Below are 21,471 nucleotides of genomic sequence, written 5' to 3' on the forward strand. Positions count from 1 at the left end.
AGCTGTTTCACTGCCTGCTTCACAGCTCACTCTGTGGCAGCATTTTAACAGGGACACAGAGGAGCCACTTGTCTCTCTTCTGCTGCCCAACAAGCTGCAAACAGCTGGTTGTGCTGGTCAGAAGCTCTTTTGCCCATTCCCTCAGAAAGAAGAGGGATGTCTGTGCAGGGGACACAAAGGCCCATCTGTTCAGAGCTGGCCGCAGCACTGGCTGGCACAGGCTGGCGTCACACGGGGAAGGGTACAAACACAAGGCTTGTCCCATTTCCCCAAACACTCTTCCTAGCAAATGTCATTACTTCAAAACACTGCACTTTGAGAATACTTGTGTGAAGTGCTCATGGAAATCTCAACTGTGTAAATTTGAGTTTAATTTCTATATTCAAAATTGCCACTCTTTAAAAAGAAGTTAAATGTGTTTCCTTACAGAAAAAGCTATGTTCTGCAAAACACTGCTTCTCTCCTTGGCCATTGCTACCATTTGCTCTGTTTTGGTGCAGCACAGGGAGGGAGGGATGATAATAAAAACATGAACACTTTTTCTCCTCACCTTGAACAGGAACAGGCTCGACAGCAAGCAGCTTTATATAGTACAATCAGCACTCGCGTGCCCACAGGAAAAAGAAAACAAAGTCATGGCTCTTCTTCTTGCATAGCCTTACCCAAACCTAGCCTTAATGAAATCAACATGAAAGACATTATATTATATTAAAGGTTATCCTCATCTATGCAGTTACAGGATCCGGACATGGACAGAGGAAATTATACACACTCAACTTCAGCCTACTGAACTGCAGAGCAGGTCAGGGCATTCTGCCTGGCCTTGCTGCCTGCCCACCCTGCTCCAGCCTACAAAGTGGAGTATTTCGGTTAGCCTTACTTTTAGGAAGTACCTGTGCATAAAAACCATGGATCCAGCCACAGCAGGAGGCAGGAAGGAAAGCTGGTCTGAGGGGGCTGACAGCGCCTGCCAGGCTCCCTCCCCTTCACACCTACTGTACTAAACAGGGACGTGGTGGAAGGTGGCTCTGGGACAGAAACATGTTCAAAGAAAGGTAAAGGAGCTGGGGAAGGGTCTGGAGTAGGAGTCTTATGATGAGCGACTGAGGGAGCTGGGGATATTTAGCCTGGAGAAAAGGAGGCTCAAGACAGACCTTACTTCTCTCTACAACTCCCTGAAAGCAGTTTTCAGCAGGATGGGGGACAATCTCTTATCCCAAGTAACAGGACAAGAAGAGCTGGCTTGAGGTTGTGCCAGGAGAGGTTAAGATTGGATAGTATGAAAAATTCCTTCACAGAAAGGGGGTATTGAGCACTGGAACAGGCTGCCCAGGCAAGTGGTGAACACATATTTCCCTGAACATATTTAAAGATGTGTGGATGTGGAATGTAGGGATAGTTTAGTGGTGAATTTGGCATTGCTGGGTCAACAGTTGGACTCAATGATCTTTGGAGTCTTTTCTAACCTAAGCAGTTCTGTGACTCTTAAAGCACTCCCATCCCCAGAGCAAGCAGACTAACAGGCCCTCTTTTCTCCAGCCTCCTTGGCCACTGTGACTCACACAGAAGTGTCCTTCAGCAGGGCTCTTCAGTGGGCTCAAGCTGTACCACAGGGGTCCTTCCACTAGAACTGATCCCCAAAGGAGTCAATGCCAGGGGCATTGCAGCTGAAGTGCTGTTGAATAAGACTTACTTTTTGTTATTCTATCATTTATAAAGTAAGTAACATTCAAAACACATGGCATTATTATGGCAGAGCTGTGTCTCACTTGACTTTTCAGAATCACTTACTATATTTTAACTGGGTACTCTTCACGTAATACTATAAGAGATTTCTTTGCAGCACCCTCCAAAGCTATGATTACAGGTTTAACATTATGACTTAGCTTCAACTCCCCATGTTTTCTAATGACGCCTATATTTAAAAGAAAAAAAACAAACAAACTCACAAGGTAATTGTGTTTCATTCCAGGCCTGGAGATCACAGGGCTTCTGAGCTAACCCAAATTCCCCTGAGACCTCAGGCACAAAATACAGACTTGCAGCTTCAACTTTCTTGTGATGATACCAATTCTGTCACTTTTCAATCACTCTTAAACTGTGGTCAGAAATTTGCAGCTCTTTAGAGACAAGGAAAACCATGGTCTCTGGCTGTTAGCCAGGTAGCCATCAGCAGCTGATGGAGCCTGCCCAGAACCCCTGCTCATCCCCAGCAGGGATCTGCTGGAGTTCAGACACACAAAGTCAGCAAGCCAAGGTTTTGATTATGCAATTACTTGTTCAGCTACAACTGCAGGTTTTCCTGCATAATCAGGCTGATAAGCATCAAATTTTTTCTGGTGTTGCCTCGCATCCTAAATGCTGCAAGTCAGAAAGAAGGCAAATGATACCCAGAAAACCCAGTGGAGAGAGGAGCATCGTGGTGTTGGGTCAGGCGTAAGACATGCAGAGACTTTGGGCTTGGTGTACTCCACAGACCCAGAATACCTCTGATGTCTGTCTCAGTCTGTAACTCTATACTGCAATGGCACCAAGGCAGTTACAAACTCAAATTTCTCCTGGAATATCATTTATGCACGGACAGTTCTATAGAGAGGGCATGAGGGCACTTACAAACCTCCTGTTCAAATGGAAAGGGGTCAAATCTCTGCTGGGTGCAGCTTTTTGAAAAGAAAAAAGCCCCAAAAATCATTATTTCATAAACCAGCCTCCACCCGAAACTACAGTTTTGTTGTCTCCACAAACAGTGACCGCTTTCTGCTCCAGTGAAACATTATTTTTAGTGTGTTTCTGCTCTTGAAGAGGTCAGGGCTGAGCTCTGAACAAGAAAGACCTGAAACATCCTCTCAGCAGTGACAGTATCTGTCACCCTGGAATTCAAGAGAAAGCAGGGAGGTTTGTACAAGAAACATATTGATACTTTCTAATTTGATACAAGTACCCACAACTTAAGCACGTATGTGACTGTGCAGAGCTATTCAACCTTTGCCATTAGCACAGAACTGTAAATAAAGAAACAACAATGGTTTAATCAATTATTATTGCACAAAATGACTGAACTGCTGCCACATATGTTTTACAAAGCTTTTGCTCATTGCTCTTTGAAGAAGTGGGAAGGGAGGAGGGACAGCCTGACAGGGCTGGGGAGGCAGAGGATGGAGCCAGGTTTGCTGAGCACAGGAAAGCACCACGGTAACAGAGATTCCATGGACAGCCTGGAGCAGAAAGCCAGCCAAGAGAGTCACCCAGTCAGGACCAAAGAGCTGTCCATGCTGTTTTAAAGAGAAATTAATACAGTACAGATTGGGAAAAAGATAAAGCTGTATTGGCATATTTTTTTCCCCATCAGTGATTTATGTCATTATTGCTTGCTAAAAATTATCCTCATCCCATGGAAATTAATGGGAAAAATCATGGCAGCTTGAAGACAAGGTGGCTTTCACTCTCCCACCTCCTGCTCCGTGTTCACTCCCCTTCCTGGCACTCTAGCAGAGGGCAGGTTGTCCCCACCAGCCTGGCCATCACCATCAACCCAAAGGCTCAGCCACAGACAACCAGACAGGGACAGCAGGTCTGGGTGGGAAACATAAAAAAAACCTGAAAAAACCAAAACTGCAGGTGCAGCCTTCTGTAAAGCATTTCAGAAAATGAATCAACCCTGAGACTCCTTCAATGCAAGTATAATCAAGACTATTTATTTATGTTTTCAAAGAACAGCTAAACTTAATCTACATTGCACTGACAACAACCAAATTCTGTCTTGGATATGAGCAAACACAGGTACAACATGCATGCAAGCTGTGTGTGCCCACCTGCACCTTGTGTAAAACTGCTGATAGACATTTATAGCTGTGCCCACATTTATAGCTGTGCCACACCAGAGATCTGGAATTTAACAGCTACACTTGAAGGCATTCCTAAACCAACATCAGCCAATGCAGTAGTGAACGGAAAGAAAGCAAAAAGAAAATAAACAAACTAAATAATATATTTATTATAGAAATAATTTCCTAGCCTTTATGGTTTCATGGACTTAATTCCTTCACATACAGATTTCTACATGAAGTCTTTAATGCAGAAAAAGCTAAAAAGGTGGTGAGGTCAACTCAATTTACAGCTGCACTGAGATGATGTTAAAATTACACGTAAAATAACTATTTTATGCAAGTTTTATAGATGAGAAAAGTCTCTTCCTCATTTCCTCCTATATTCAAGGTTTCCAGTGAGTTTCAGAGAAACAAGGAAGCATTCCCCCAGAAGTATGACTAACTGAAAAGATCAAATGTAAATGTCTTACAGGAATTCATATAATGTATCACTTGTGACTTCTCTACTGGAAGTGTATTTGTCTTGGCTCATACCAAATATACATCCTTATCCACTTCTTACAGTGTGCATATTGATAGAAAAGTAACAGAACAAAGTGATTAAGAAGAACAGCATATCTAAATTTTCCAAAGAACTGAGTAAATACCTGCACCTAATGAAACTAACTGTATTTTAACAAAATGGGAACAAAATACTACACTGAGTTGGTCAAAACTTTCTGGCTATGAGAATTTCCTGTGATAAATGTGATGATAATGATGATGTGACTGCAAAAATTTTCTATGAGGAGATGGCACATTGGGTAATTCTCTGCTCTTCCACACAGAAAATTCTACTTATAAAAGGTTTTAAATGCAAGTTCAAATCAGCCTTTTGAAAGAAATTTGATTAAGATATAAAATGCCATCTCACATTGAAACACGATAAAAATTCCCACAGAAACCTGTGTGTTTTCAAGTTAGCCCTTCCTCTCCTCCCTCAAAAACCAAAATGTATTTGTTCTCCAGTCTTTTTTAAAGAGAGTGAACCCTGAAACCTCTCTAAGGTCTTAATACTGTTTATGCACATAGGCAAAAAGCTCTGGCAGTATTTGAAGGAAAACTCAAGCATTACATACTAACACTTCACAGTATGCTTAGCAGAAAAGCTCAATACATATATAAAACAAGATCAACACAGAATGATCCTAGAAAGGTAGTCAGAACACAGGCAAAGGCCAGAATCAATTTCAGTTTGTTTTTATTTGGTGTAATTTATAATATACTCAGACTCACTATTTCCTCAAGACTTCATTAAAAAAGTGCTGCTCTTTTGATAATCTATCCCACATGTTTATTAAAATAGATATAACAGAGTGGAAGGGAAACATAAAACTGTCAGATGATCATTTTTAGTTTCAGGGATAGTTTATATGCCATCTCTTAGAACTTAAATTTATGACTCTCCTTAATGGAGACTTTCAGGGTTGATTTTAATGTGTAAAGTGGAAATTCCACTGGTCTGTTACTGCAATGCTTTCTTTATGACCTGTCCTCACACATCACCTAGGTCTGGCTTATTTATACAGACAGCCGTTCACTGAACAACAGGGAGCTTCTTCAAACTAGCTGCTTTCACTTGCATTCTTCTTGTATTTAAATGTTATTTGCTTTTATGGATGTTTTTGGCCTGACACCTCCCCAGCATTACACAAACATAAAGAAGACTGAAGTTACCATGAGGTTTTTTACCTCTTTCAAGACAGGAATAGAGATTTCCTCCCCAGAGCTGGATGAAAGCAGTGTCTTGCAAACATCCCAAGAGCATCAGCCTGCAACCCAACCACTATTCCTGCAAAGAAAAGGGCTACAAAAGCCATGAAAGCAACAGTGGCTTCAAGCTTATTAGATGAGACATCTGCAGCACCTTTAGGTCTTTAATCAGTTTAAGTGTTGCTTGTATCACTCCTCACTATTGTGCTCAGGACTTCAAAAATTTGGATTATGTTAACTGTTTGACTGGCCATTTACCTAAGCTTCTAAAATCTAGAAGAGTTTAATTTGGGCAAAACACAGTAATAACAACTGGAGCTTTAATGAAAAGTCTGTTGTCATCATCTAAGTCCTTCCAGCTTGAAGCTTGCTTCCCTTCTCTTGTGTAAGCACATCTTTCTGACTTTAACAGGACAGAGCTCACAAACAGCCATATCCCCTGCTCTGGAAAAGTCTTCCCAGCAGTGAGATACAGAGTAAGAATCACAGAACAGTTAAGGCTGGAAGGGACCATGGGTGGGGTATCTTGTCCAACCTCCCTCCTTAAGCATAACCTCCCTAGAGCAGGGTAACACCTGGACTGTTCCTGAGCATCTCCAGTGAGGGAGACTCCACAACCTCTCCAGTGTTGAGCTACAACAGCCCACCACGACATGCCAAAAGCAGAGAGACCCAATAGGTAACAGGCATCAGCTCAGCCTCTCCAGACCTGGCAAAGCCCCAGCAGCCTAAAGTTGTCATGCTGGACCTAAGCACATATGAAGGTCAAGCACCAAACAAGGAATACCTGTTGATGGGACTGCTCATTACAGAAGTATGTATATAAATACACCTTATGGTCTGTGTCTCTCTGCCCAAGTATATATTTATGTAGTAGGAACCCTGCTGGGTCTCTGCAAACACTTCTCCATCCCAGCCACCCATCACTGATGGAGGAGGAGACTGGGCACCAGGACAAGTAGTTTAAAAGGGACAGGTAGTTACCAAAAATAATGTGATCTTTGGCAAACAATGGTAATTTGGAAACCTTTTTTTCTGTTCACAGCACCCTCCACAAAAAAAAAAAACCAATCAACTGAATAAACAGAAACCCAAAAAAAACCCACACAAACAAACGAAAAACCCAAATAAGAATTCTCCAAACCAGACAAAATAAGTCCAATAAAAAACCTCATAAAGAAATCAAACAACAAGTATTGAAGGCAAATCCTGCTCACCTTATTCCTGGAAAATACTTCTGAAGAGCCAATACTTAAATACCTCCTTTGGCTTCACACTAGCAAGAAAAGGATCCTTCTGACTTCTACCTGGGAAGAGTAAGACCAAAGGGAAGCTGCCTGCTATAAGGGAAATCACATCTCCCATGACAATCCTGTCAATCCCTCTGCCAGCTTTGTCTTTCCAGGCTGTTTCATGGAGACTAAAGCCCAAAGCCCAGGATAAACAGATTAAACTTTCACTGGTTGAGTTAAAACTATTAGCTTAAGCAGCCTCATAAGACATATGCTGGATAACTCTGAACCTCTCCAGCATCTTCACACAGCTGTCTCTTGCTCCCCTCGCAGAATCAGAGCCAATGGAAGTTTAAATATCTATCAGTATAGTAAATCAACCTGGAAATATCTATTCTTGAAATAATTCAGACTAAAGTGGAGATATGTTATTTCCATGGTGTAGGTTTCCATGCTCTCACAACTTGTTGATTATATTAAAAGCCAATACAGGTGCTGCACCAGCTGCATATGCCTATAGCAAATGGAACATAAAGCTTAACTAATGGGCCCACTTTGCTGAAAGGGCACACGAGGCTGATAAATATTCCCAAGAGGTCATGTAATCTGTTGAAGGAAATCAGGTAAGTTGTGTCTACTTTGCCAAAATAGAATTTATATTCTGATGTTAGCTTTTTACATTTTATTTTTATGCTATAATATATTTCTAGCTTTCTGACACTTGGAAAAAAAATTCTGTTTCTCAGGTAGCCACACCATACCAGGAATTTACTAATATTTATTCTGCCATTAAAGTGAACAAAAGCTGTTCACATAGTTTCACAAACACACGGTACTCACCCATGTGCTGCCTTGAAGCTGCCTCACTGCTCAAATACATGTCATATTCAGAAGGAAATACCCCAGAGCAGAGAGGAATAAACAGCCACAGCTTTCGTTCTGATGACTTCTAGAGCTCCACCAACAAGCACAACTTCCAACAGTTCAGCAAAAACCTGCATATCATTTTTAGAAGGAGTGTGCTGTGTGTTAATCATTTCTAATCAGAGACAGTTTTTCCACATCTACTTTTCTGGCTCATTTCCTTACAATTAAAAGCTCCATTTTACCCAACAGTGCAATACAGATGTGCTGCTTTGGCAGTGACCTACTTTGTTGTGCCCTTAGCATATGTGCAACAAAGCCGTAACCAGTTCAGTAGTTCAAGCTCTAGACAGACGAAATTAAAGCCAGACTGTAACAGAAGTGTACAGTAGCAGCACTCAGAAATCCATATCTGCCAAAGAATTATGTGGAAATTATGTCCCTTAACTGAATTTATGTTAAAGAACAAACAACCTAGAAGCAAGGCAGTATCTAGTGTTGAAGCAATCTGATAAACTATTCACAGCTGATTAAACCTTTCTTAAGCAAGTTTATTAACTTACGCTCTGGAAAAAAATTTTGTTTTGATTGCTAATTAGATGATGAACAAACCAATTCTATCTTTTCCCAACTTCCCCTACAAGCCAACTTTTGTGTCCTAGTTCATTACTCAGTATTGCTGGACTCAGATGTTGCAAGATGCTGGATGTCATAACTTCAATTAATCCTCTCTCCCAGATGTTCACGGTAAAGACAGCTGAGCAATTAACCGTCTTTTAAAGCACAGAGGTATGGTCTCATAGAGCAGCTTTCCTGGTCCTGCAAAATAGCAGCTGACACACTTATTTAAGAGTATGAAGGAGGCTCACAACACACCTTCCAACATGTAGCATGAATGACAAGTAGCTTTCTACATACTTTGTAGTTTCTCACAGACTTCTCTAGCCCAAATCAGCCATGTCTCACCTTTAACATCTTCAAACTGCCTCCTTGCTTGCAGTGACACTCCTCAAGGCATGTACCAAATGCTGCCACTCCCCTGATGTGCCTTCCCATCATTACTTCTTTGTGCTTCTGCGAAAACAAGTCAATTTATTCTGAGTCTTAACTCTTTCCCAGTCTGCCATTGCAGTCCCTGCTCTCCCTGATTGCACTACGAACAGATGTCCTGGCAAAGACCCTCAGCACAGGCACACCCTATGCTGAAGTATTTTTCTCTGCTTGACAGTTTAAGGTTTGGAGAGGTGACATAGTTGAGATGAGTGAAGCTCACTTCACACCAGCTTCAGCTGCTGTAGTGACACCACTGTTGGGCTGGGAGAGGCTAAATGAAGAACCTGGCTCACCTCCACCCACCATGTCAAGGAGAGCAAACCTGTGTTCTACAGCCTGCTCACAAACTCTATACGATAAGTAGTTAAAGGACTTTCTGCACATTCTAGAAATACTGCTACCATCCCTTCTTCACCAACTATTTTTCTGAGATGCTTGAGGAATTGTTTCAGACTTGGAAAGCCAGCTGTACTGGGACAGCTTTGTTCCCATCACATTTTGTTCACTTATGCCATTGCTCTCTTGAACTACTGTTTCCTCCAATTTCCCTTCTACTGAAGTAGCTGTACCAATTCTAACAAGTAGCCATGGCAACATAATCTTGCAGAATAAAGGACAAAATAATCCTGTGATCAGAAATCTAAATTAGAAAAATGGAATGGAAATAATGTGTTTTTAAAGGCTGGAAATAGACTGACTACTGGTACAGGTTACAAATAGAGCAAACTCTCCAATACTTATGAACTCTGAATCAACACAGATGTTATACTTACAGCCAAATTTACAGATACATTACTAGCAGGGCAAGTTCCACACCATGTATTAAAAAACAGTGAGATTAAGAGAATAAAAGATAGTTGAAACTCATTCCCAGGTTACACCTGAAACCATCAATCTATTTGGATCAGCACCTGAGCTGGGCTGTCCCAGATCCAAACTGCTTTGAATTCTGGACACTCCTCATCAGCTCCCTCAGGACAGACATCCAGTGAGTGTTTCTGACCCAAACCCAGTGGGCAGCAGGAGTGGAAAGAAGCCAGTGCCCTTGGCATCACCTGTGTGAAAATGCTGTCCTGAGAGGGTGGAAATGGCCTTCAGTGAAAAGGCACCTGCCCTAGCAAAATTAAGATACAAACATTATTTTATTAAACATAGCAGAAGCCTCCAGCTTTCAATTTTACTCTCACAGTTTAAAGATTCTTTAAAGAGTTATACCAAGATTTAAATTTGATTTTCATGAAGAAATTACTACTGGGATTTTAAAACAAGCTTTTTCTTTTCTAATGATACTTAACCTGTATAATCTGTATGTGCAATTGAATCCCAGGTCTCTAGACATATTTAATCATCTAAGCACCCTTAAGGAGATGGCAGTAAGTTGCTCCTGTAGGACTTAGTATATGATTTCCAGGATGGATGGGTTGACAGGGCACCTTGCACTTGGTCCAAATAAATCCAAGAATGTGTTGCCCACAACTGCCTTATTTTCTTTAGAGTAACCGAGACAGAGGACTCATACAAGAATTACTGCAAAGACGATGTACTGATTTTTATCTGTGAAAGGTTATACAGGCTGTCTGGACTGCTAAATTAGCCTGTAATCTAATCTAATCAATGAAAAACACATCAAGTGTTGCCATTCAAGCTTCCCCATCAGCTGCAGGGAGCTGAAACAATCAAAACTAAGATTCTCAGGAACTGCTTAGACCTGGAACTCTTAGAATAAGATTACCTGCTCCTTTCCCTTTCAATTTCACTTTCAAACTGATGTGTGCCAAGGGCAGCTACATGAGTCATGAAATGTATAGCTTCTAAATAAAAGGCATTTCCCTAACTGCCCATTTGCTGGTACAAAGCACCCCCTCACCAAAAAAAAAAAAGGAAAAAAAAGTGTTTTGTCCATACATATACTGGAAGTATAAAGAATAACTATGCATACAATTTGCAATCACTGAGATTTACAGCCCTGACCTGACTGTAGTAAATAGTTATGTCACATACGCACTTATTAAGTGCCCTATGCCTCATTTTTCCTCTATACTTGCAGGAGACATGGTTTTTGGATAAATACTGTATATTTTTATCCCTCAGAAATCTCCTGTTCTCACTACTTTACTGAGAGAAAAAACATAGATAAGATCAAAAACTACAGCAAACAAGAAGTCCATACCTATTTTACACTATTTCAACATGTAATTCACACAGATAGGATTGCTTTACTTCACCCAGAGGAAATTTAAAAAGAGTAGGAAAGGGAGAATCCTTACAATTCTTACAGAAATATTGTTTGGAAAACAATGCATGTTACTACGGTACAAATTGCATCATGCTTATTCCTACATAGCTTTAAAGCTGTGTATTAGTCCCAAGAAAGCCACAGAAGATGACTATAGTCTACTCTCCATATGCTAAAATTCACTATTCAGGGGGCTGCCTCTCTGTGGGAAATTTATGCAAACCCAGGGAGGCTGCCAAAGCCACTTCTCCACAGGCCTTGGAATTGTGTTAACTGGGAATCATTCAGAACCAATAAAACTCTAACAACATGAAGAAGATGCTCCTTTTCCCACTACATACCTTCCACTGCCATCATTAATAGCTCATCCACACACACTAAACAAGTTAGGGAAAAATACCCTGCAGAAAGACAGCAAAAGTCACCAATTCAGGGTTTTTTTTTCTTCACATTCCAATACAGCATCTTGTGGGGGGGGTCCTGACATTGACATTAGTATAGGCTACTTCAAGTTTTCATTTTTTTCACTGAACACATAGAGAATAAAGTAAAGCACAACAAGCTTGGTTACAGAGTATGCCAAGGGACTGCTCTCATCCAGGATGCTTTGATAAAAACAAATACCTCTGCTGTCTTGAGAGTCACTTGAATGTAATGTGCTTCACACAAGAGAGGGGCTGCTTGATTTTCCAAAGTGCTTATTTAAGAAGCACAAATTTAACACAACCACAAGGAAATTATATGTACAAACAATAGCTGTCAGGATAATTTTAGCTTTCTTCCACACCTGCAAGTATGTATTGTACAAGGAGGCTGCCTTGTCTCTCACATAGGGAAATTCTCTCTGCCCCTGAATGCCTTGAGAAACTCCATCCTGCTGAACACCTGAGAAGCCACCCCGGGCTGACAAGCCCAACATCAGGGTTACCCCCACTCCTGCTCCCTCTGCCAGCTTTGCTCCCCGCACCCACACCCAGGCTGTGATGGAAAGCTCACAGGAAATTAAACCCTGTAGGCAGAAGCGGTCCATCCCTGCAGATGAGGAGACAGTGATTTTTAAGGGCTCAAGTCCTTCCTCCTCATCACCTCCCTCTCCTCTAGAACTTTCTGCCATACAGCTCCTCTTAAGGCAGTATCACCTGTTACCTTATTTACCTTCTGTTTATCAAATTCTACTGGATTTAAGGCCCCCTGGCCAATGACACAGACCACACCTATAAGAAGGAACTTTAGCTTAGTAGGTGAAGTATACAAGTGTCAGGGATGGAAAATGAGAAGACAGAACAACCCAGCATAGCTATTAAATTTGGTAGAGTAGGACCTCTCCTACCGGGTTTTACAGCTGTGCTCCCCCACACCATCACAGCTGCTGCAGCTACACCAGCCCTGACCCTTCAGCAAATCTCTCCTTCCAGCAGCTCAGAGACAGTGATCAATGCAGGAAAAGGGGCAAGTGTTAAAATGAATCACTGCCTGATCCCTTCATTTCACAGACCTTCCTCCTCCTGCCACCCACCCGGGTGCCAGCCCTGCCTCCCACACAGAGGTCTGGGGAGGGATTTTCCACTCCCTTCCTCCCAGCACAGGAATGCAGGAGAGACTACAGTTTAGTGCTGAGCTGGTAAATGCCTCATTTCACTGAGCAAGCAGTTTTAGGCAGGACACTATAAAACAGGCAGGCTCCAGCGCTCTGATAGTGGGTGTATTGAGCCACCTCTTCCCTGCCATAACCTCTAGGAAATACTCAATACTAAGACCCTTTCCAGGAATGCACAATGCATCGGGCAGTACTCAGAGCTCTGCTGCACCATCAAATGTGTTTCTTGGGCTTTACACCTTCCCATGCCTTTGTAAATTTGGCTTTCCTTGGCTGAAAGTCACAAACAAATCTCAGAATCTGCCTAAAATGTAAATCTTATAATTTGACCCTGGAAACACACGCTGGCTTTGCTCTGTGAACTGGAGAGTCTACAGAGGAGCTGCACAAGGGTCTTGCCCTGCCTCATCACAGACTGCTTTTTGCCATATATAACTCTCTAAGAAGTCAGGAAATGGCAAAATCCTGAAGGATTTTTCCCAAAGTCTGTAAGGAAAGGAAAATCAAATGCTTTACACTTTTACACTTTAAAGACTAAAAAGAACTTCTGGATTTTCCTTCCTTTAGTAATAAAAATACCATTTTAAACTCTGCTACTGAAGAATGACGTTCAAAGTGGGCAATAGAATGGCAGGGAATTGTTCTAAGCTGCCTGTTTTCACAAGCCACTCATGTGGAGTGGGTCCCCGCTGAAGGGAACAGCCCTCCCACGCAATGCTGGAGCCAACGTTTGCTTTGGTTACTCTGCTGAAATAGCAAGAGAAAGGCAGGACAAAATACTGAGAGCAGCATCAGAATGTTTTAACTCTACATACAGATCACTACTGAAGTACAGTCTTGTTTTGTAAACGACAAATTCAATTGCAAAAATAACTACTGAGGCACCTCAGCACAAAGAAATGCAAGATAGTGGTGATGTCAAAATGAGTGAAGGAGGATGCTCAGAGTCCCCACTGAAATGGCTTCATCTTCATTCTTAGCCCAGAAGGAAACGGAGGGGTTTTTAAGGCTCCTGCTGCAGGACCGTGCTCAGGTGCTGCTGCTGCAGGCACTACAGAGGGATGGGGCTGTTGCAAGAACTATACACATCACTCATTAGGTCACAGCAAAGCTCAGCCACGACCTGGCCTGCACTCCAGAAAACCTTTAAACTGTGTAAAAAAATCGGTGATAAAATTTAGATGCAACAGCCCCACTTTAGTCTGCCCACAGAAGTTCATATTAATACTTCAGAGGTATATCTGTAAACAATTCCCTCAATGCAGTGGGGGAAGACAAGACACACTTTGGTCCTGCAGGTATTGCAGGGCACACAGGGAGAGGAGACACAATTGTCCTCAGCTTCTTAAATCCTCATGGAGTACTAATTCCTCCAGTTTTCACTGTCACGGGGACAACAAATGAGTTTCTCAACACACACTACCGTGGAATACATTTCTCACCTTCTCTCCCTTTCAAACTTTTTCTGTAACTTTATGCCACAGTCGGCTGCTCACGGCTGATCCTCAGCCAGCAGCAGCACCTCCTTCGCTCTTCAAAATACCCACCAAAAAAACAGACGTGAGGAAATTCGCGGTACGGAAAGGGCTCCAGGTCCAGCGAGGTGGGAGTGCCGGAGAGCACAGGGGAAGGCAGCGCTGCAGCATGCCTCAAATGCCATTGACCTCCGGTTAAATGAACTTGTGGGCAAATATGTAATCACTTTATCACACACACGCCAAGGGCAGTTCTGAAGCTGTTCATTCTCTCAAGTGGAGCAAGTAAATTAGTCCTTGTGAAAAGGCAGGAATTAAACGTTTGTGCACGCCTCTCTCCTCATGAACTCGTGGTCCGGGGGAATCTGGCTCTGCTTTTTTACTTGTTCCCCCCAACAGCGGTCCCGTTCTGGGGGTGCACCCTCCCTCCACGTCTCCTCCACGCACACCAGCGTCTGCTCCTTTCTCTCAAGTCAATTTCTACGGCTACTTTTTACAAAACTCTTTCAGTCACCCTTGAGAAAGGAAAAGGCGCTGCTTTGCAGGGATGGCTAATGAGTCCGTGAGGCACCGCCAGCTTCATTCGAACCGCTTTGCCCTCAGCCCCGGTCCCGGATGGGGATGTAGGGCGCGGGAAGGAGGAACTGGAGAGAGGGCGGTGTCGGGTGTTTCGAGATGAGTAGGGCAAAGCCACCCGAGCCATTCCCTTAACGCCAAGGGAGGAGGGGGGATTCCTTTACTTCTTTAACCCCTCCTCTCACAGTACCCAACTCTCACCATTTTTCTTGGGCTGAAAAGATGTGAAAACGTCCTGACGCAGATCCACAAGATCCCTCACCCCGCAGGAGGCTCGGTCAGGCTCTCACCGGGAGGCTCAGCCCAGGAGCAGAGCCGTCGCCGCGCACGGACGGGGCTCTGGGGACTGCGCCGGCAGACACGAGGGCGGAAAGTTCAAGCGCGGCTCCCCGGCATCCCCCCTGTCCCTTCCCGAGGGGCTGTGTCCGGAACACACGCCGTCGAGGGCCCCGGCGCGGCGCACAGGGAGTGAACTCCCCGCGCTGGAAAGACGCCCGGAGGAGCGGGACGAGATGCGCGGGGGCACCCCCTGGCCCCCGGCTCGGCTCCGCGGCCTCTCGGGCGGCCGAGCCGCCCCACAGTCCCCGCTCCGGGGCTGCACGGCCGGACCGTCCCCGCTCCCCTACCTTCCAGCAGCACCTCCTTGCCGGCCCGTTTGAGCGCTTGCACCGCCTCGTCGTGAGTGGCATCCCGCAGGTCGGTGCCGTTCACGGCCAGGATGGCATCGCCCACGTAGAGAGCCTGGGTCTGGTCGGCCGCCAGCCCCTTAAAGATCTTGCTGATGAGGATGGGCATCTTGTTCTCCTTGCCCCCCTTGATGCTGATGCCCAGTCCGCCCAGCTCCTGCTTCAGCACCTTCACGCACCGCTTCTTGTTGGAGATGGCCTCGGGCACCTGCTCGGGGGGGTCGGTGAAGGCGGTGCGCACCGCCGCCGGGCCCCCGCCGCCCTCGGCCCCGCGGCACGCCGTCCCATCGCCGCCCAGCCCGTTGTGGGCCGCGCCGTCGGGGCGCTCCTCGCCGCTCAGCACCAGCGCCTCGCCGCCCAAGTTGGCCAGCACTTTGTGCCAGCGCTCCCGCACCAAAACTTCCAGCCAGCCGCTGCGCTGCGCCCGGCCGCCCCCGCCGCCGCCCGCCGCCGCTACCGCCATCTTAGGAGCATGCTGGAAGCGCCGAGTGACAGCACCCCCGGCACGGCACGGCTCGGCTCGGCTCGGCGGCACCGGACTTCAGCCGGGGGGCGGCAGCTCCCGGCGCGGCGGGGTGGGGCGAGGAGCCGCGGCCGCCCCCCGGGGCCGCGCCGGGGCGGGCGCACCTGGCGGCACCGCCCGCGGGCGGAGTGGGACCGGGCTGTCCCGCCCCTCCCCAGGGGACACGGCCGGGGACACCCCGCGCTGAGCCGCGGCTCCTTCCCAGCACGGACCCTGATGGCATCTGGGCCCGCCGGAGCTGCCGTCTGCAGTGGGATGTAGAGAGGAGCTGAGGGAAATCAATCGCAGGGAAGAGATAAGGAAAACCCAACTCTGTTGTTTTTTTTTTTCCCGGGGATTTTTCTGTAATGCGAATTAAAACTAACGGGTTTAAGTTTAAAATTAAATTAAATTAACGGGTTAAAGGTACTTAAATTTCAGCTGTATGAAAAGAGAAGACGATTTATTTCACGGCTTTGTAGGATGGAGGTATTAAGTGCAGGTGACGGATACTTTCGCACATTTTATAATTGTTTTCTATGCCCTTTGATTACAAATGTTAGAGACTCTTGGGCGCTACATGTCTCATTTTGCAGTTTTTCCCATACTCCCTTCCATTCTAGGAAGCAGCAGGCTCCTGACAAGGGGCTTGAAGCTCCTGCTTAGGCATCAGACAAGGCAACGCTTTCTCGTTGCCTTTCGGAAATGTCTCCAGCAGTCCTGGAGGTGCCCCCCAACAACATCTACAGACAGGAAGCACCTCCAGGAATGCCTTTGTTTCTGTTCTTGCAGAGCAGCTCTGCCTCCTTCCTAAGCTGGAATGAAAACTCCAGTGGTTCTGGACCGTTTGGTGTACATACGAACAGCACTGTGGAGGCTGGGATGGCCAGAGAAGGTGTTAGTCCCAATCATTTCAGCCATGTGAGCCATGTGGCTTCCTAAGTCCCGCATCTGGCTCTTTTTTAAAAGTGATGCCATTAACTTCTGACACTGTGGTTTGCTTCCAGGTGCACACACGTGCCCCAGGATAATGTGGGCTAGGCAACTCGGGACTCGCCTCCTCAGCCTGGGGTAGGATCTATATATGGGGTCATCCTCAGACAAGCTTGTCTTGGTTTACTAGGGTCTCTCTGACCATGCTGCTTGCACTAAGCTACACAAAACGCTTTCCCTTTCCTCCAAAAGGCAGCTGAAGGAGGCCTCTACACTGCTTCACCTGCAGCCTCATCCAGGCTAAGCTCACATCCTTCCTTCCCACTAGGAATGCAACCCTGCACCTACAGAGAGTCAGAACCCACAGGTGATGGGTTATTCAAGGATAATGTGTGGGTGGAGAAAAAGCAGACGGAAGAGAGGTCTCTTCATTTCTCATGTTAATCAATGCAAGGTGAAAAGCTGTAATTAAGTTTTCAGGGCTGTGAATCCTGAGTGAAAAGAAGCATGTCCCGCTAAACCTGAATAAGGTACCTAACCCTTATACAGGAGGAGGCTGTAACACACCCTTTTCTCCAGCTGGTTTCTCCCTTGCTGATTTAGGTAACTCATGTACAATACCCTGGATGTTTGGGTTGGTGGGCTCTTGTAGGTCCCATTCCCACATACAAAGTACAGTTAATGAATGTGCTCCTTTGGTTCCAGCAGCTTCAGGGAGGTGAGAGAAGGATGGGAGGGAAAGGACAGGCTTGCAAAAATCAGATGTTACAGCACCAGTTGTTGTAGCACTCCTGTGTAAGTTTCAAGCCCAAGTGTCCAGGCCAAGTTATAAAATCAGACATGTGTTTCCAAGTGATCAGCTCTTACCAATTATTTCATGTTTCTTCTTCAGTAATTAATAAAGGATCAGTGCTAATGCTAATGGAAATGTGTATTTTCAAACTAGTTTCAGAAAATCTACAATGAAGAGATATTCAGGTGATTTCTGTGCCACTGTGCAAAGGTAATAGAGAAAGGAAAGTCAATGTTTAATGTCTCACGCTTCTTTGGCACACTGTGTGTTTGGACTGTGTTTGCTGAGTGTGTCTGGTGCTCCAGCGGGATTCCCATGGAACTCGCTCGTGTAGACAATTGCACTGCGTGTATCTGAGAGCTGTGCTTGTTCCAGCTATTTTCCTTTCCCATTCCAACAGGGGTAAATAATAAAGTTTCCCAGGGCCAGCATCTGAGATATAGATCCCTGGTACAAAAAAGACTTTATAGCAGCCTTCACTGCTTCCTCCTCCCCCTCTCTGCCCACCTTGGATCTGTAAAGAAAACAGGTGATATTTTAGTCTTGGAACTAAAGGTAAATATAGTGTTAGAGATGCGAAGGCCCAGGCTCGAGACAGTGTCCCAGACTGTCTGTCCTCTTGGAGACACTCCAATTGATGCCTGATGTCTGTGTTCCTTGTCCTGGGAGTGCAGGCTCATAATTGTGTTTGTGTACCCCGAGTCTTTGTGTACCCCAAGAGCAACTTCAGGCTGCTGACCTGAGGGTGAGAAAGTAAAGGTGTCTTGAGACTTCTCTGCTGGTACCCCTGCCAACATTACTGTCCTCAGTTCTTAGGTCTGCCAGTCACACCTGCAGTGTTATTTCTGAAATTCAGGCTTATGCAGCAGGAGCAGAAACAGAAGATAAAAACAGGTGTTTAATTGGGTATTCATCTATTGGATGCCCTGGTTTGCTACAGGTAAAATTTTTATTCCAAAGTCAGCTGCTGGTCCCTAATGGTTTCCAGGACATAGCAGAAAGCAAATTCCTAATTTCAACTACAAACTTTTCCTGACAGTGTTGTTTCTGGCAGCATCTGTAATTACTCACTCTGCAATTGCAGTGTTCAATGTGACTCTCTGCAAGGAAGCTGGGATGTGTAGTGGGATAGGCAAAACACTCAATACTTCCAGACCTACATCTCTAATCACTAGAAAGGCTTTCAGTGCAGATAAAGCTTAGCAAAACTCTTTCTCCATCAGTTGTCCTTCTGAAATGGTTTGCCGTGAAGAATGGAGTCTTTCAAATGAGCCAAATAATATTTTTTTTTATTTTTGTATTTTATCAGTGCTTAAATGCTTGAACTAGGTTAGTATCCCTTCCACTCCTGCTACATAAACAGTTGTTAGGCAGGATAATGCTAATAGCTGCTGTTGACCTGCAGGGGCCTATGGGCTCAGCTAAAGTCAAGGGCCTAAATGGAAGAAGCAGTTCAGTGAACTGGAAGAAGTCAGGGCATTGAAAAACAGACAGAAGCTGCTTCCCAGGACAAGGAGCACCGAAGCATGTCCAGGTCACAAAGTGCAGCAATGATGTCTGAGGAACTGCCTGGGTGTCCAAGCAAGATCAAGAGATTTGGGGTCTGGGCATGTGTGCAAGAACAAAAATACAAGAAAAACTCAGAGGGTTGTAGGTATGGCACTGAAGATGTTCTTGTGGCTCAGCTTTACTATAGAGGCTACTGGAGACAGAATGAGGACACTGCTTGTTATTGGGGGTTTTCCCCTCTCTTTTCAAGCAAAGAGGTCAGTGTTCACATATTGTGTAAATAAACTGTCTTCCTGATAGCAAAATCATTGCAAGGCTCATATGCAAGCTCACCATTCAGTGGTGCAGGGAACGTAGCTCCCATTCCCCTCACAGGCAGAGAAGTTAAGGACACAAAAGAGCCTTTCTATAGCTGTGGCTTCTTTATGACTGTGCTTTTCTTTCTTTTTTTTTTTTTAAACCTCTGCTATAGAGGTGTAATTTTTGAAGGACTTACGGGACATGCTCAAATCCTTCTCATATCTTATTTTTCTTCCTTTTTGCATTATCACTGTTACAACAGCTCAAAGCTAGCTCAGCCAAAAGTGCTTTAAATTGGAAACAAGAGGGTTGTGATCCTTGAACACGTTTCAGATGACGGAGGTTGGACAAAATCAGGTCTGGATAATGACGTTCCCATCTTGTTACCCTGACACCGACCAGCTCAGCAGACGGATCTGGGTAGGAAGGAAGTCCAGTGTCGGAAGGCCAGTGCTGGAAACCCGACAAGTAATGAGAAAGCTGGAAGGGAGTTCAGCTCCTTCAGTGATCCCAGACACTCAAGCAGCCAAGTTTAAGTTCCTTTCTGAGGAGCATGCCTGAACTGCTCATTCCCCCATGGCAGCCCCTCCTATGTCTGTGCTTGATGCAGATGGCCCCATTTGCTTGATGCAGATGGTCCCCCCGTGGGGGGATGTCACACGTAGCCTGTGCCTTCCAACAGGCATTGCTGGTGAAGGGCAGGCAGCCCACCTAATCCCCAGGAGTAATCCTCCCTTCCTCCTTCCCTCAGTGCTGAGGGAGCCTGTTGGCTTTAAAGTCAGCATTCAGTAATCATTGCTCATTGGTCCTGGTGGTGTTTATGAAGATGTCAAGAATGCCTGAAGAACTTCATAACCTGGAGGTTGCATTATGGTTTATTTTCCAAATTACAAAAGCATTTGTTTTTCTCTTCCTAGTTTGAAGCTGTCCAGGTTTTTCCACACATCATGGCATTTGAAAATAAAATGAATGCATAACTGCTTGCCAGCTAATGCTTTATGCATTCAGTTTTTCAAAGCAGGAACCTACTTGTGTGTACATGAAAGAAGTATGTGTGTGAAATCCATATGTGCACCTACCTGAGTCACATGTTAACTAGGCAAACTGAGCAAATATTCCCACAGCCATGGAGTTATGGGCCAGGATGCAAATAAACTTCTCCCTGCTGCAAATACAACTCTGGCACAAGTTAGTGCAGAAGTGTTCAGGTTTCTTGTGCACACAGATCTGAGTCTGGTTCTTTCCACCATTAAAATTATTTTAAAATAGACAAGATCAAGCTCAGAACTCTAGAAAAGTTTGCCATGACTTCAAGCAATTTTATGAAATAACTAAATTAAAAAGACTCTGAAAATAAAGTTTCATAGCTACACTGTTTACTCTATAGCAGGGATTTTCCTGGTTTTGTGTCTTTCCTTTGCTTTGCAGATCTCTCTCGGTGCATTAGTTCCTTAACTTTTTCCTTTCAAGTTACTTTGATCCTGCAGTTTCTTGAATTAGTTTTTTATCTTTTGCATACCGATCTCCCTCCACTCCGTAAGCTAAGCCAGGATGTTTTAAATGCCAAGATCAGAGGTTTGCATTGCAGTAATTCTTGAACATATAATAAATAATGAAAAAGGTAGTGGAACTCTAGATATCATCCAGCATGTTTCAGGTTTGGTTTTCATTTTCATCAGAAACACATTCATCTGGTTGGGTGTCAAAAGAACAAAAGCATTTTTTACCATCTTGTTCTTTCTTCTTGGTCTTAACCTTGGAGTAAACCTTTTATTAATGTTGTTGAGGTGAGATGTGTCTTGTGTTACAACCCAGTGAATTCATGCCCATGTCCTCAACCTGTCAAATCCTGTACATTCCTGCAAATCTCACTTGGAGGTACCCGACCTTCCACTCCTCTCCTGCCATGGTGCCTGTGAAACACCCTGTCCACAAGGTCTTCGGACTTTTCCTGCCTTGGGATCCCCTACAGTATTCATTTCTCCTGCGGTATTCACCAGACATCTGTGCCTGCAGCCTGCTGCACACAAAAGGAGAGAACCTGGCTGCTTTGCAGGTGCCTGCCAGAAGTGTTTGCTTCCTTTGTGCAAAGTAGTTCAGCTAGAAAAGCTAGTTTTCCCCAGCTGTACCCTCTCA

The 21,471-nt window shown here is 44.7% G+C and overlaps 1 protein-coding gene across 1 annotated transcript in view; it reads right to left on the minus strand.

Annotated features, from left to right (window-relative positions):
- Positions 1-15,844, minus strand: part of SNTB1 (syntrophin beta 1) — a 111,645-nt gene extending 95,801 nt beyond the window's left edge. The window contains exon 1 of the mRNA XM_015617141.3: positions 15,239-15,844. Coding sequence (XP_015472627.1) covers positions 15,239-15,761 — 523 coding nt within the window. The 5' untranslated portion in view covers positions 15,762-15,844. The remainder of the gene's footprint in view (positions 1-15,238) is intronic.
- Positions 15,845-21,471: the final 5,627 nt, after the last annotated feature.

This window comes from Parus major, chromosome 2 (assembly GCF_001522545.3).
Source record: "Parus major isolate Abel chromosome 2, Parus_major1.1, whole genome shotgun sequence".
Lineage (NCBI taxonomy): Eukaryota > Metazoa > Chordata > Aves > Passeriformes > Paridae > Parus > Parus major.